The sequence below is a fragment of the Colias philodice genome, chromosome 13 (genome assembly GCF_061535455.1).
Source record: "Colias philodice isolate Cphi_HAF_F1 chromosome 13, ilColPhil1 Martin Lab GWU primary, whole genome shotgun sequence".
Lineage (NCBI taxonomy): Eukaryota > Metazoa > Arthropoda > Insecta > Lepidoptera > Pieridae > Colias > Colias philodice.
Genome location: NC_143098.1, coordinates 5,767,712 through 5,785,375, shown reverse-complemented (window position 1 = coordinate 5,785,375; position 17,664 = coordinate 5,767,712). Strand labels below are relative to the sequence as shown.

At 32.6% G+C, this 17,664-nt stretch overlaps 1 protein-coding gene across 1 annotated transcript in view; it reads right to left on the bottom strand.

Annotated features, from left to right (window-relative positions):
• Positions 1–17,369, bottom strand: part of LOC149483375 (BMP and activin membrane-bound inhibitor homolog) — a 61,326-nt gene extending 43,957 nt beyond the window's left edge. The window contains exon 1 of the mRNA XM_089702423.1: positions 17,037–17,369. Within this exon, the coding sequence (XP_089558549.1) occupies positions 17,037–17,142 (106 nt within the window). The 5' untranslated portion in view covers positions 17,143–17,369. The remainder of the gene's footprint in view (positions 1–17,036) is intronic.
• Positions 17,370–17,664: the final 295 nt, after the last annotated feature.

Genomic DNA, 17,664 nt, shown 5'->3' with positions numbered 1-17,664 from the left:
ATTCAAAGGATCCAGGTAAATTTTTTGTTGCAAATTGTTTTACAAAAAAACTGCCCTTGTTGAGTACAGGTAGTGACGAGTGGTACCTGTTGGAACTAGTCGAGAACAAAAGGGGCTCCTAGAGCCGTCGGCCGCTAATGGTAGTATGATAGTGTGGGCGACTAAGTCAATTAGGCCATCCGCCGACGCCATTCCCGGAATGTCGCCGACAAATGAGTGGACGCGATAAGAGCATAAGGCGAGATTGTCTCTATGTCCTTTTTGTCCTTTACCTTCGTTGTGCCGATAACGGAACCTCTTCTTAATTGAGTTTCTCTGTTTGGCGATTGTTTATCGCCAAAATGCATTTGAGATGCGACGTCGACCCCGTTTTTATCATCGACAATTAACTGCGATGCGTTAATCTCGTAAACAGTGCGTTGGCTTTGTCCTGACCAATGAAACGCTTTCTTGTAAGTAGAATTAAAATAATACGCAGTGCGGATGACTAATCGCACACTGAGTTGTTGTGGTTAACGTAGCGGTAATAAATTCAGAGTAAAATCAAATACAAAAACAGCGTGTGGATTGTTTCACACTTTGTGAACGAGAAAGTGGGAATTAGGTGCAGAGAGCTGTTATATTGATACCGCTATCTTCAGCAACATCCGCTGCATTTTCAATAAAATAAAATATGTTCATATTAAAATTACTTTGCAGGAACGTGTGCAAGATAAAAGTGGGTGCCGATTGTGAATCACGAAAGTGAAGTGTTTTAGCTGAATCACATCCTTTATGTTGGGACATTGTGATGTTCCTTTGATATTTCCGTTTCTCTTTTTGATACCAAATTTCGAATACCACCGGGTGTAGTCACGGATGGTTATATTCTGAAACTGAAATGATTTCACGGTTTTGGCGCTGATTCAAATGTAACGTGCGTTTTTACTCTGATTATTTTAGAGAGATTACAGGCTCCCTCGAGTTACACAATTGTTTATTGTTTTAATGCTCTAGAAATAGCGTAAAAATTACGAATTCGTCTCTAAGCACTCTCTGAAAAGCTTTTATCTAGTTTCTATTATCAAGGATATTATCCACTTCTCGACGCGGGTCAATCATATAAACATGTCTCAGCTAATTTTATTAACGTTTTTCAATTTCCGCTCCAGTTTTTAGGTATATAATAAAATCGTTCTACACGTACTGCCAGTAAATGTCATAACTTTTCACGTAATAAAAACTGTAGTTATATTAATAGTGAGTCACTTCGGTTTTCCAACGACGCAATAAACTTTACGCTTTTCCAAAACTTCAGCAGAATTTATTACACAATTTAAAAGCCGTAAGCTGTAAGATAGTAACATAACCGGTAATGCGATAATTAAAGCTGGCAATAAAGTATGGCCGCATTGTAGCAAGCTGCAATCAGATGGGCCGTCAGGTGGCTGGCATTTGACCTTACGTGAAATTTATTACCTCTTAACTATTTGCATGGCTTTTTATTGAATATGTGGTCATTAATATAATCAAGGGTTTCAAATGAATAAATGAATAGTAGTAAATAATAATCCCATCAAAAACATCCTGTAAAAAACCCAAGTCTCGCAGCTCAGTCTTTCTACCGTCAAAAGTTGTGAGATCCATGTAATACCAAGTCGGTTAATCTATTTAGTGTCTACTTGAAGGACCTTCTGTCTTAAGTTATTACATAAGTTATTATCATGCCAATATTAAAAATATTTAACGTTTTAAACAAATAGATCGACTTGGACATCGCTTGATTTGATTATTAGTATGTATCACACTACACAGCACGACGGGCCAGCGACCAACAGGAACGAGAGTTTCAATCGCGTGAGGCGCGAGAGACTAAAGAATCTAATATAATATTGTAATATTCATTTTGTTTTCATGCGATGTCCAAGTCGATCTATTTGTTTAAAACGTTAAATATTTTTAATATTGGCATGATAATAACTTATGTAATAACTTAAGACAGAAGGTCCTTCAAGTAGACACTAAATAGATTAACCGACTTGGTATTACATGGATCTCACAACTTTTGACGGTAGAAAGACTGAGCTGCGAGACTTGGGTTTTTTACAGGATGTTTTTGATGGGATCTCACTTCTTTTTGTAGAGCCTTTCTTTTTGATACCACCACCAACCACCAACTGCATAAATAACTTTGTAATCCCATATATTTATATGGGATTACAAAGTTATTGATGCAGTTGGTGTATTTGGAAAACTGGACCGAAATTACAAAATATTTAAGTTTTCCCATAATTAAGACACTAAACTCTATATGTATTCCAAATATGAAGCTTCTAAGTCTGCTAGAAGTGCCTTGGACTTTTGATGATCGGTGAGTCAGTGAGTGACAAAATTTAGAAACTTTAACAAGTTGTCATTCTTAAACTACTGGTTCAAATTGACTGAAATTTTAAATATTCCGTGTTTATACAATGCCGGATTAGTTACTGAAGATTCAGGTTTCTTGCTTTATCCACAACCGAATTATAGGGGGTCGAAAAAGGCCCGAATTGCTTCGAGAAAAGGATGGTACGGCCGTGCCGCTTTTTTTTTTGCTCGACTTGGCGGGGGCACTGCCGTGCCCCCAGATTAAAACCTTATTTTTGCGTGTACCTATACTTACTTCCCGCCAAAGAACACCAGTCTTTCTTCGTTTTAAATTATTTTATTACGTACGCTATAATTTATTTTTTACTTGAAATAGGCAAGTCATAAATTTCAATTTAACGTGGCTTGACAATCAAATAAATTGCACAGTTTGATTACCTGATTGTAGCCGCGTAATGCCTTATGTAAGACTATCGTAACTTGATTTCTCTTATCGATGCATTTTTTGTGCCTCAACAACTCTGTTGTATCATATTTTGTAGATCGTTACGCTTCATTAATTGTACAATGTATATAATCCATCAAAGTTACGATAAAATTGATCTATTTCTTTGGTTAAGGTTATATGTATAATAGATTAGAAAAACAAAGAGTAAGCCCATAATAAACAACTACTATTTAGCTCTTATAGCCCGCGGTTCTGATAACAGTTTTAATGGTCATTCGCACGCAACCGATCGAGCCAGCTGTCGTATCAAATTTTATTATAATACCGTTTGTAATTATATTTTATCATAATACCGTTGATATTTCTGCATGTACTGCGCAATTATTGTAAGCTATAATTACTACTGACCGCTTTGATACTTCGGCTATTGCGTGAATTTACAACAAAGAAGACTTAGAATATGAAAATTCTAAGAATGAAAATATTTATTTATTTTATTAATAGGGCAGAAAAGTTTTACCATCCGTCCTTCTAATAAAATCTGTTGTGTATTTAATTTATCAAAGGCTGTACAATGTACATAATATCGACATCGCTACGAACAAAAGCAGCAGATAATAATCGATGAAAAATATATCTGTAAAAAGGAAGAAAATATACCTACATAGAAATATTTTCTTGACTTTTGAGAGCAAACAATTTTGCGTGGGTCGGCTAGTGTTAAACATTGGTCCATAAAATAACAAGGTAAGTAATGTATTATGTAATGATTCGTAAATTTGTATATCATTGTGCCCACTTTCCCACATCCTTAAAAATTGGCTTTATTGTGGTATTTACCACTTTATATCGGATTTCATTGTAGAGGATGTATCCTATATCACTGGGAAGGGAAAGAAATGCGATTAACATAATATTATGCCCAGAGAGAAAAATAATTTGGAAAATCCAAAAGTGCACGCCTCATAATTTTTTTTTAATAAATATTTATTAATTATTATTTTTGTTTATTTAATAACAATTAAACCACATCGAATCAGACCCTGAAAAATGAAAGGGTTCTATTCCTGAGCATACTCAAGCGTAAGAGAAAAAAAAGACTCGATTAGTAAAGTATTTCGGTCGCTATCGTGTTAACAAGAAAAAGGATCCGCACATACAGACACACGGACGTCCAAGACAGAACTTTTTTAAACTGTTTTTTAACTAATTTAAATAACAAAAATAACATCAAAAATATCATGAACGTTAAAAATAGTGTTTTTTCTTAATATGTGTGTGTATGTATTATCTTACAAGTGCAATGTATGATACATAAAGACATCTTAAGTTTGAAAAATCAGATGTTTTGCGCGAAGTGACAGTAGTACCCACCTCAACGCTTCGCTTATGAGGCGTGCAATAAATGCGTAAAAGGCTATAGGTACCCTTTTACATATCTACATATGATAATATGATATAGGAGAAAGAGAATAAGGTAGATTCTAGGATCAAAATATAGATATGTACTCTTTGTTAATTAATAAATCGAACTACAGACCTAGTAAAGAGAAAACGCATTAGCCTTCATTTATCTCTCTACTATATCTTTTTCTATACTATCTCCGTATCTATGGTTTTATCGTACTTAAGCTTAGCTTAGGGGGTAGAGAAAGTGTCAGTGCGTAATTTTAATTAATAAACCGGTAATATTTGCATACCCGGTGTTATTGACAAACGCGGCGCCGGCGCAGCTTCGTGGGCGACTACAGAATGTAAATGACGTATGCAATTATGACTCTTGTTGCATGAATAAAACATGATAAATTAGTACTAAAGTAACTTGACAAAAGTAATCCATCAAGAGCTTAACCAATTAAAACGAGATATCTACAGTGCGGCTTATGTATAATTATTTTAAAGAATGACGGTTAAAAACTTCCATCTGCTACTGTATTATTTATTAGTTGAATTAATAATGTGATAAGTGCAAGATTGTTTACACGTGAAGATTTTATCTAGAACCATGTTTAAAATAGTTTTGTACAAGTCGACAAAAATTTTAAAAGGCACCTAGTTATAGCTGATATCAATATAGATTTAATGTACTTATATATTTTAATATAATATTTCTGAAGCAGAATGAAGTATGACGAAAGTAAACAGAAATTTAAATAGAGAGTTGATATTCCGTTCACTGCAGCGACATTCATATACATTACTTTACATTAGTATATGAATGCGATGCAGTCATCTGAAATTATAATTAAACATGGAGCCGTGTTATTCCTATTAATATAATACTGTAGATCAGTATTCAATCTGTTTATCCAACAACGAACAACCGCAACGTTTGTTTCCATTTAGAGATGTATTATGTCGCATATATATTTGAATGAGTTAGATCTTCAGTATCAGTTTATACTGTGAAGATTTCATAGGAGATTTACAGATTCAGAATGTATTTTTGAATTATTAATGAACAATGAATGTAAAAGGTTAGAACGATTGAATTTGGAATAATCAAGGAATAATATAGCTCACTAGACTTATGGGTTGTTGAAAACATATGCATCGACAAAAACTATATTATTATGGAGTATTTAGTAAACAGAAAAACTTTCCTGTTTCACAGTTCTCGTTTCAATGTAGAATTAATGAAATACATGCCAAAGACAACGCAATAAAATGATTATAAAATCAAATGAGTATCCGTTGAAAACCCAGTAGTTACATCAAGTCATTTAAAATTAATTTGTGTTTACACTTGGCCGTTTTTTTTGGTATAATTATAATTAATGCAGATTGCAGACTTCGATAATTATCGTGGCGCCTCGTTCTTACGTTATTAATACGGCACGAGTGTAAGATGAGTAATAAAGCATTATTAATTGCATTTCACATAAATCATGTGTGTTTAGCTGTTTACCTAACAATTATTATAAGTTCTTTACTGTTGCGTCTTATATTTAGGTAATTTGGTTGATAAATGAGAACTTTAGTTGGACTAGAATTATCGTTGGACTCATGGACTGGAATAGGTCACAATATAATTATACTTTTTATACATTTGTATTTCGTATTCGATTCTATTTAATGCGTACATTCAAATGTGTGTTTATTAATTTATATTTTTTTTAAACCAATTAAGTGCTACTTATTAAAGTGGTCTATAAATGATGCTACAAACAATGAAGAGTGTTTTTCCAAGTAAAAACAAAGATAAGTGTAACATGTTTATTCAAGATTCTGAAATATATTTGAAAGAAGAAAGAAAGAAAGAAAAACATTTATTTGACAACACAGCGTGACACATCAAAAAGTAGACAATAAAGAAAAGAATACATACAAATAACACAAAAAATTCAACACGAAAAAAAAAAATAAAAAATATTAAAACAAATTGTGCCCGCAGTACCGCCAAAAAGGACCTAGTTCAGCTTGAGCCAGGCATGAGCCTAGCGCTGGTTTTCAACTAGAACCTAGTTTCGACTCACGGATGTGAAGCGACGCAATAATAATAATTAATTAAAAATAATGTGATAAACATAATATTACATACATATATATCATACCGTGAAAAAACGTACCCACACAAATATCCAAATAAAAAGTTCTATAAAATAAATAGACTTAAGATAGGATTGACCCATACCAATAGATAAAAAAAAAAAAACAAAAACGAAAAAATAAGCATTGGACATTAATCTAACCTACGCTGTTCATCGATTAAGTAGTTCTTAAGATGTTTTTTGAATGTATTAATGTTTAACAATAACCTAATCGGTGGCGGCAAGTCATTCCATATTTTCGATGCTGCATAGCGGAAGCTGCCTCTAAAAGTGGAAGTACTATGTTGAGGAATGATAAGTGGCTGAGCACAGCTTCTGCATGCAACATCTCGACTGCTCGTTGTCCAGCTGAGCTGGAGGTATTTGAAAACGAGAGTATTTGAAAACAAAGCGCTCGTTTTCTGGAAGCCATCGCTGTTACAGATAAACAAACAAGCGTGGGCGGAAAGTAAGCGCCATGCCCTCTCATAAATATTATGAAGGAAAAGATTCAGTTGAAATGTTAGTACACCTGTAATTGTGATGAAATTATTGTTTGTGTTTAATTAAATTCTAATTACGAGTATGTTAAATCTTTGTTCGATACATCGGACAAACGAATGAAGTCATGCATGTTATTGCCAAAATATTAAACGGAATCTATGTTTCTCTTTAGTGCATTAGTAAATTACCGAGTAGGTATAGTACATAATTTCGCAATACGAGCCGTACCTTTACTAGGTTCAGTTAAAATCGCCACAATGCGAGCTATCTAACTTTCATATCTTTATATCAAATCTATACCGAGATAAATCCAATTTCATAAGACGGTAAGCTCGTTTCTTAATAGGGTATTGCAGAAAACTATTTATATAATATTATCTTTATTAAAGATGGCGAAAGTTGTGACTGACACAAATCAAATATAATGAGCCGCTATCGACTGTTTCATAAGATGTCATATTGAGTGAAATATCGATTTATTTTTAGTTAATCGCGGACAGAAATAGCAGTTCTATTTCGTTGTGTTTGGAAACTTGAGTTAAATTATATTTTCATTCGCGGTATTTTTTTTAACAAACATTGCATGAAAATTGATAGCATCAAACCGGACAAAAAATATAAATGATAAATTAAAAGTTGCCGGATTTTTGATAACCGCATAAAGAACTAAAATAATGGTTCTATTTGTGTATATTTTCCAAGTTAGGTACATGTATTTAACAAAATATAAACAAACAATTTCTATTTACGAAAGACAGTTAATGGGAATCTATGATTACCTAAGTATGAATCTAACATTTCCTATTTTAATACACAATAAACAGATTACCCGCAGATAAGTTAGAAGTCCATCTTCAATTTTTTTTTTTTTTTTTTTTTTTTTTTTTTTTATGTCAGAGCAAGCAAAGGAGCAGGTGGGCCACCTGATGGTAAGTGGTCACCACCGCCCATAAACACTTGCAACACTAGAAGTGTTGCAGGTGCTTTGCCGGCCTTTTATGGACAAATAAGCTCTTTTCTTGAAGGCCCCAATGTCGTAGTTGTTCGGAAACACCGCAGGTGGCAAATTGTTCCACAGTTTCACCGTACGCGGAAGGAAGTTGCGGGTGAAGCGGACAGTGGTGGAGCGCCAACCATCCAGATGGTGCGGATGGAACAGATTTTTACGGCGTGTGGTCCGGTGGTGGAACTGTGCGGCTGGTAGTAGATGGAACAATTCCTCAGAGCACTCCCCATAGTAGATTCTGTACAGTATACAGAGAGACGCAACGTCTCTTCGCACTGACAGAGGAATCTTGATCTTGATCTTGATCTTGACTGATCTTCAATGCACGCATTTACGCATAAACAATAAACATGCATGTTTATAAATTAAACAAAGCAAGTTTGCAAAACACAATAGCTATATAAAACCATACGATACCCAAACAAACAATCTATTGTTTTAATTGGTCGTTTATTCAAATTATGCCCAAATACGGCATTTGATAAAAATTCTCACGACAATAAAACAAGGATTACGACTTCACGAACTGTAGGTGTGAAATTGACACAGTGAAATGTAGACAAACTAGAAACAACGGAATTATATGTACGCCTACGCATGGCCATTGACGAATTAGAAAAATGCCAGTGGCCATACTCGACGTTAATTTTTAAATTGTAATTAACTTAATTATAAACCTGTTACTGAACTACTAATATCTGGAGCGCTTTGAATGTTTGCTGATATAGATGGTTACAAATTATCGGTATCTTAATTCGTTTTATAATAAAATGTTCTAAGCTATTCATGCTTAATTGTATTTTTGCCTATTACCCAAACAAAACAACAGAGCTGCTGAAACTACGCTGATTTATCTAAAAAAGACACGTAACTGTAAATTAAGTATTCATCAATAAATACTAACACAAACTAAAAGCCCAAAAAACGAGTCGAGTATGGCACATTAATAAACTTAATAGACCCGGCTCTGCACGACATTATTCTATTTAGATAAACGTGTGAAAATTTCGTCGAGAAAATAGAAATGACGCGAGAAACGTAAAGCTTTACAATTTATTGCTTGAATAAATTAAACGAATAGCGCTATATGATATTTACAATGTTAGATGTCTTTTCAATTATGCTTTTATTGTATTCAATAAATAACTCTCGTTAGTTTTATGTTGGTACACAAATAGATTTTAATCAAGTCGCAATTAATGACGTTCGATGTTTATGGAATGGCTTGGTGTTGCTGGCCGGAGGACAAGATTGGGAAGGTGAGAGCTTTTAGAATAAAACATAAGTAATTCATAGATAAAAAGAGACAAGATAAAATAAAGACTCTCAGAGTAGCGCGATAACAGCAGACGAGCCAAAACTCTCATACAAAATAAGTAAAGTGTAGATATTATGTTTTATTAGTATTAATATTGTGTTATTGTTTAAATTAACAATTTAAACAATGGCTTTTGAGCAATATCAAGTTAATGACGAAATAAAATCGACCACCATGTTAGTTTTAATGTTCATATTATTATGAGAATCATAAAATTATGCGTACGACTAACGGTGTAGAAATAATTCTGTGTAAGTTCCAAGGGAAATTGTTTAATTATCTTATCATCTATCTTATTATGCATTGAAAACATTTCACAGTGAATTCTTGTTTGTTTTCCGGTGGTTAATTCAATAATAATACAGTTAAATTAATTTGAATAAAACTAACGTTAAAGTGATTAAAGACCTCACAGACTTAAAAGTTACACTGCTGAGGACAGGGTAATATGATACTTCCTTATGTTTTGATAAGGGACATCCATTCTTTGCAATATTTTGCATGCATTGCACATTTTGGTCTAACAGTTTAACTCACATACCTAGTATAACTTATTTATTTAAGACATTGCTATCTATGTTTTAATAAATTTTGTAGACCATGCGTATTTTCTGAGTCTCTAGGTATCTTTCCATTGAATATAAAACACTAGAAACCTTGACAACTAGGCAAAATATTTAAGACACGTTTTTTAGTAATTGAGTTTCAGCGAGTGTGGACGAAATCAAATATTCGTTAAATAAGCATTCGACACGGATAATTAACAAAATGTGTGAATATAATTTCGCGTTTTAAAATCATTGTAACTTAATAGTTGTACCAAGTTAAATTATTTAAAATATCAACCGTAAGAAAGTCACAAGCCACCTTTCACAAGTATTTATTTTTAACTTTTTATCTATTACAGTGGACCATTTATGGACACCTATTACAAAACTCATTTGCGATTTCCTGTATTGATACGACAGTACGTCAATACTTTGAACTTTGAAGGGCTATAAATCGAAGTTCCACAAATGAAAAGCAATAAAATGAAATAAGTTCATAACAGACCACCCAGGTTATGAAGTGAGCGCCGCGGCGTGGCACTAGTTCATTAGTAAGTTTCCATAATTATCATGGTCTTTAAGTTCGTAATATGCTATTAATATTAATAGAATATATGTATTACTCAACTTTTGAGTTATCATAAAAATTGGAGATTATTGTGTTGTATATGTTGTTCATGTTAAATTTATATATTTTATAGTTACGGCAAAATATGTATAAGTACGAAATAGGTAAATAATAAATATGTATATTTTAATGTGTGTAAATGAGATGAAAATAATTATATTTCTTTCTATATAATATGCTTCTAGTAAGTATACTTTGTAAGGTTTCCATGTGACACACATTTGTTTGTTATTATTGTATTTATAAGGCAGAAGATATATTTTATTATACAGTCTGTAAAAAACAATGCTAAAGCTATTCAAATGAAATTTGCTTACAAATTCTGTCTCTATAACTATGAATAGAAGACAATGAAAAGTTTACTAACCTATGCGGTAACATTATGTATTCGATTCATGTTCATTTGGTATACAATATTGATTATTCCTTAATCGATATTCAAAAATCTACGACAGCTACTTCGTGACTTAAATAAATCAACAATTCCATCCTCTACCTTGTCTATAATATATTGTACCTATGCTGATTGTAACGAACTAATGCGATATTAGATGAATCATGAAACTTTGGTAAAGCATATTTGATATTATACTGTTTTAGTTTATTTTTTTACACGAAAGACTTACTAGTTAAAGTATGGTTTGAATTGCCTGTAGTGTTGTGAGTTTGTGACAACATGCATCAGACTCAATCTAAGCAATACCAGACATTATTCAGCATTATATAAATTCATGAAACTTTGTACCTAATGATACCTACTTTGACAGAATCACACACATAGCCTAAGAGAAACGTTGTATATTTCAGTAGATTGCTGTGATTTTGCAGTGGAATGCTCTGTCTTTTCGATCGGCTTGCATCACAACACAACACAGAAGCTCAGTGTGAACCAGCCGTTTGAAATAATGATCATCGTTTTTTAGACAAGGATAATTCACGCAGTAGCTATTACAGTCACGTTTAACATAGTTTATCCGAAGTATAAAGCTATAAGTAAACCGATGCCTTGGCAAGTACTCAGTCGCCTTCTGACGGCGTCGCATCTCGCATACATAACGACTGTTTATTAAGTGCATTGCGACATAACCACTTGTATTGATCTATTTGCAACGCATATTCAAGCTTGAGTTCTGTGGAGTTTTCCGATGCAATCAATGACTGTAAAACACGATATATCTCTTTAATCGTTTTAAAATTTCAATATTCTCATTAGGTACAGTTTATTTCGATACTGGATATGATTAAAGATAGATGATTTTTTTTATGTCATAAGGAAATTGAATTTTTAAAATACATACATCAATTTTGTTCCCCCGTTTATTATTATAATAAAAGCTCATATTAATATTTAGCGACGCGTGACGTCCGTCCCGTCCAATGATTGGATCACAAATGGCGCTTGCGCAGGCGCCACATTTCCGGCAATACAGGAAACTAGGTGCAACAGTCTGCAACTTCTACCGGTTATTTTAATTTTCATAAAATATCAATTACTGGTACGCGTATTGTTTTATTTTGGTAATTAATTGTTCGTACACGTGCAATTAACATTATATTTACATTTACTTAATGTTTGATTATGCTGCGTATTTGATGTTTTCTGCTATAATTCATTTTGTAGATGAATCAATATTTCTGTATTTTGCTTGTACATACCTACATAATATTGTAGCAGTATAGCTTATATTCATGGTGCTAAAAGTTAAAACTAACTTGATAAAACTTATTCAATACATTCAAGTTCTTAAGTCAGTGACTTTTGCAAGATATATTTTGTAATATGAACTTTTATTGTGTGTTTAACATATTTATATTTCACACATACTAAGTACATGTACAGTCTGGTTGTATTTTAAAATATCTAAAGTAGAAATGTAATTGTTATAACCTTCAACTCAAAATAATTCTTATTATATGTTTATTCCTGTTTGGTTAAATATATAAAACACAAGCCGGAGAAGCATATTTTGTTGTATTATTATTTCAAAGAACAGTTTGCGTAAGCAAGTAGGTACTGAAAAACATGCTTAGTATTATTAATACATATTGATATGTAGGTAGGTAGTTCAAAAAATACATTTCTGAAAACATTATGAGGAAAGCCTGGTAGACCATAAATATTAAATACAAACAACTTTTACTGTTTACATTTTATTCTTGAGTAAAGATGAGATAATTTGTTGTTATACATATTTTATTTTACTTGCCTACTTCTATTTTAAATTCATTATTTTTACGGTAAAAGGCATATTATCTATTCAAGCCAAATTCAAGCTATATGTCTGCCACAACTGTCCTGTCTATCGATACAAATTAAAAACCTTTATAAACATCTGTCACCTAAGACTTCGTGGGCCGAATCACGACCCTAGTCCTTTTTAATACATATTACATATTAGAATAACGTTAAAGAATACATAATAAATAGTTCGAGTTTTCTCTAGTTACCATAAAAAATGCTACAGTAAAATTTAAAGCTCAAGCTGTAAGTAGCATCAAGTTATGTTCAGCAATGTTGCAAAAATGATACCTACATCCTTAATAGTATTATCATTTATACGTAAATTAGCGTAATTATCTAGCAAATTGTGACTAAAAACTATGATGTAAAATTGTAAATACGGGCAGGTGTACAATCGCTCACCCCTAAACGATTCGCGACACATTGACGCCGCCGCGGTGTCCCCCAGAAATATTGCTGCACGCCATTATAGGCCTTTTGTATACATAATAAAGGCGAAATAAGGGTGTAAATGTATCCCGTGGTTGGGAAAAGTGGCGCCACGTAATGTATTTAGGCGCCAGACAAATGTTTAACGAGACTTTTAAAAAATTTAACAACTGTTTCATATGGAACGCTAAATGCACACCCATTTTTTACTTCTGTAGAAAAATATATCAAGAAGTTTTATATTGAGTGCTATCATATTGAGCTTCCGTTACAATAATTGTATGAAATATCAAATAATATTATTAGCGGGGAATAAATTATACTCAGAAATCAGAATAATAGAAAGGAATTTTAAATATTAATTTACTCAATCTGTCTGTAAAATACCATCAGTTTCTTTTTCGAATAATTGATTTGCGAATCGAATTTTTAATGATTAATAATATCGAATTCTTGCATTTCAATGGATGTGTTTTGCATACCTTCTAAAATTTCATTAAACGTAACTGTTTATTTTATTCAAAAGTGAGAATTTCTATACTTTTAAAGAAGCATTTTAAATAATTTGATGGACAAGAATCAAGCTTCATAAAAATTTCGAAAAATCAATTATTATTTTTACCCTATCATTTCGACTGGAATGCATTTACATTTACCGGTCAATAATAAAGTATTATTATTACAAGTATCGTATTAGTCATGATATACTTATTCTACACATATAAGGCAGATAAATAGGCAATCTTAATGATAGCAAAAAAGCGAAATTCCTCATTGAAAGTCGGTTAAAAGGTCTGCAACTGCGCACAAGTGAAAGTTGAGTAATGGCTTAGAACGAGACATGCAACAATGTGCAGGTAATTAGATTTAATGTAATGATAATTGCATCTTGCGTTCAGGAAGGAATTAATTAGAAACTCGCTAATTGACGCGCTTTTTGATGCTATCTTTATGGATTTAGTTTGAAGTTTTAGTCGTGTATTTAGTATAAAAGGTGTATTAACAAATTGATTAAGTAGCAGGGAATGGTTATGTGTAATCAATTAGAATTGTACGTTTGAACTGATAACAAAAACCTTTTTGGAGTTAGGCAGTTTTCTTTGCTGGAGAAAATGTAGATCTCAAAAAAAATCATTTTAGAACAAAACTCTTCCTTGGCTGTGTTTGCCTTCTTCGAATGCTTTAAACATGGTGCAGATTAATTAAAAGTTTATCGTAGGTATAATATAGTAATTTTATCGCTTCTAGCGCTTGTTTCATCACATATTTAACGATGGTAAATTTCTTAACAAAGTTGTATGAAGGTACTTTGGTATAATAAATCATACACTCATTTATACGAGTAAACTTTGCAATATAATTGGTACTATGATTTATGGCTTACGTTGAACTGCTAATTTTCGTACATGACACGTTAATTAAGGTACAGACAGCAAATTCAAAGTATGAAAATGTAATGTCAGCATAAAACGAGTTGAAGCGCAATTTACATAAGTAGTACTAACTACTTTTGAAACAGATAATTCATTTGATAAAATATGTGAAAGTAAATTTTAAATTTTATTAATAGTAAGAGTTTTTCATAAAAAAGTTTTTAAATAGTAACATTCAAATTCAAATCAATTAACCATCAGATTAAATATTATTTATTCTTAATTCAAATTTCAAACTATAAATTATAAGCAAGTCATAGATAGTTAATATGGATAACGAGCCAAGGAGGTCGAGATTCATTTACGGAATCCCATGAATCCTGTGACGTCACTGGCGCCGACTCCCGGCGCGTGTCGCACACATGTTGCATCGGATTATCAAATCCCCTTTCAATTTGTGTCTCTATAAGTTTATAATACTATTTTATACCGCAAATACATGTTAAAGTAATTTATAGACAAGTTTCACTATTTTTTACACACTATATCGGTAAGTAGCTTAGGTAAGTAGTGTTAGGTACACATTTAAACATTTATAAAACACGTATTGAATATGACACTGCGTAATATGAGGCAGCAATGTCAAGCGGGCGCTAGTAACTGCATGTAAAATATCACGTTCCGGTAGCGCTAATTACAATAATTATTGAAAAAATCTTGTACCTACTTGCTCAAATGCCGCTTGTCCGATAGACCAATAAATGTCAATAAACCTTTAATAAAGATCCTTCTTTATATTCGTATGATAAAAGTTGTTGCGCTGCAACAAAATTAATGCATCCAAAAATATGTCATAACATCTCACTAATAAGTATCGTTATAGTAATTACACTTAATCCTTGCATTAAAATAGGTGTGACGTTGTCGCGGCGCCAAGTCTGCGGTTTATCTGATCTCATTGATACTATATCTATTTTATGACGTCACACAATCAATCGATATCCTACGAATCTGGATATTTGTAAGTCGATGCTTTTCACGGGTTGTTAATAATTAGTAGCGGTTTGAATATAACAGTAGCTTGTGGTTGACAGGGATTTATAATACTAAACCAAACATGTAAATAAAAGGGGTTCGCATGCTTTTAAAATAAGAACAAAGATAATAAGACGAATTGAAGATGGATGTATTTGTTTTTGAAATAATTCGACGACAAATGGCACTCTTTATGGTTCTTTTGTTTTATACCTAATTACCGCCGAATCATATTAGGTATGCTTTTAACACATGATTTAATCGCCCTCTGTTGATAAACTATGACCGGTCAGTATTCGACTTTATTCTGAATATTTGACAATACGGTTATCATAAGTAGGTATTCTGAGCTTATCTTGTTATTTTTGGGACTTATGACTCTGAATTGGCGATTATGTGTGTGATTTTTGTGAAACAGAAATACTATTAACATCTGGTAGGTATTAAATTGTCGGTATGTTTTATACCGGATTTAGTTATATTGTCCTGATCTTGAATGATAAATCAAATTAGTCACAAGTTAGGTATTTGAAACTTATTCCCTAATTAAAATAATTTCTAAGTTAAACAATTAGGTATTTTAATATGCATCTAAATACATAACTTGGAAGTATAGAATTTGTATTAGGCAATTCTCACTATATTATCTTGAGTCGTTAAAAAAACTAGTTCCTACATAATCTATAGAGAAAACAAAGCAGAGAGCAAGTGCTTCAAAGATAATAATATGTAGGTACTTAAAACGAAAGGGCCTGCATTGTTCAAATAGATTACCTGTCTACAGAAAGAATAGAAGAGAACTGCCGCGATAGTATCGATGTTAATATTAATATCATAATTAATAGGTACTTAGATGAAAGTTTAATACCTATACAGACTTATAATGTAAGTAGATAGTAGATACCTACCTCAACGAAATGTTGTACATATTATTAATTATTATTTATTATGTAACTATGGCTAGCTGTATTGATGTAATACGTACCTATATTATGGAAGGTAGTGGAAAGATAAATAAGGGAGTTCCCAGTTCAGTGACAATTTCGATGGTTACAAAATATACTAAAAATTCCTAGCTTAGCAGAATCAAGATTATTTCTGAAGAATTGCTACAAAATGTGCGTATTAATAATTACATTAATAATTATTATTGAATCATAGTGTGTAAGGAATAGCTAATAGATAGGTACCGTGAACTAGGATTATGCTGGCCATACACCATACTTCCTATCGTCCATTCGGCATGACGCTACCGATTGGATCAGTTAGAACTGACCATGTGTGGGAGTGGATTGGCATTATGGTATGGCACACATGGTCAGTTCTAACTGATCCAATCGGTAGCGTCATGCCGAATGGACGATAGGAAGTATGGTGTATGGCCAGCATTAGTTTTCAAGCGTGGAAAGAACCTCAGTGGTGGCCATAGTAGATAACTACAATATTCATAGATATTTTAAAGCATTTATTCTTCACTAACTAGGTATGCTTTAATTTGTGAATTTTTGAACTACACAATACAGAGATTAGAATTTAAAATAGTTAGTACGATCTACTACTAAGTAGAAGGAATAATATGAAGATATAAGTACATAAATATAATATATTAAAGAAGCCCTTAGTTCTTACCTGCCAATCCAAGATCCAACAATTCCGAAGACGCTTCGTTGCTATAAACTGCTGAGAGTTGATATAGAATTAGAACCAAACACAGGCTAAAATTAGCCATTGCCATAGCTACCTCAATTACAATCTATTACTAACAAACACTCTTTAAAATCACCATAACATTATTTTTACAATTAGTCCATCGTCAACACGCTGTTCAAATCCATATGGGTTTTCAGTACACTAATTAACAATTTCTCCGTGTGTCACAAAAAGCTTTAGATAAATAACTAACACGCGCTCATATTATTTTCGAACACAGCGACACAAGCTTCGCCGGCAACTGCTAAAAAGGCACTGACGTTTATGTGGGAATGAAAGGGAACGAGCATGAGCGAGCCAGCGAATTGCACACCCATAGAAATCTAAATAACAAGACACTAGAAGTCGTAAGCGTGCGTGACCTTGTCGCCACTCAGGTGATTTGCACATCACCAGTGCATTCGTCACTGTTCAGTTGCTCTGGAGACGTATGAGTGTATACATGGTGTGTTTCAGCAATTCCCATTGCGGAAATTCTTCCACAAGTTGTAATTATACTTATAATGGAATAATATTTCATCGGAAAATATTTTTTTTTAGAAATAAT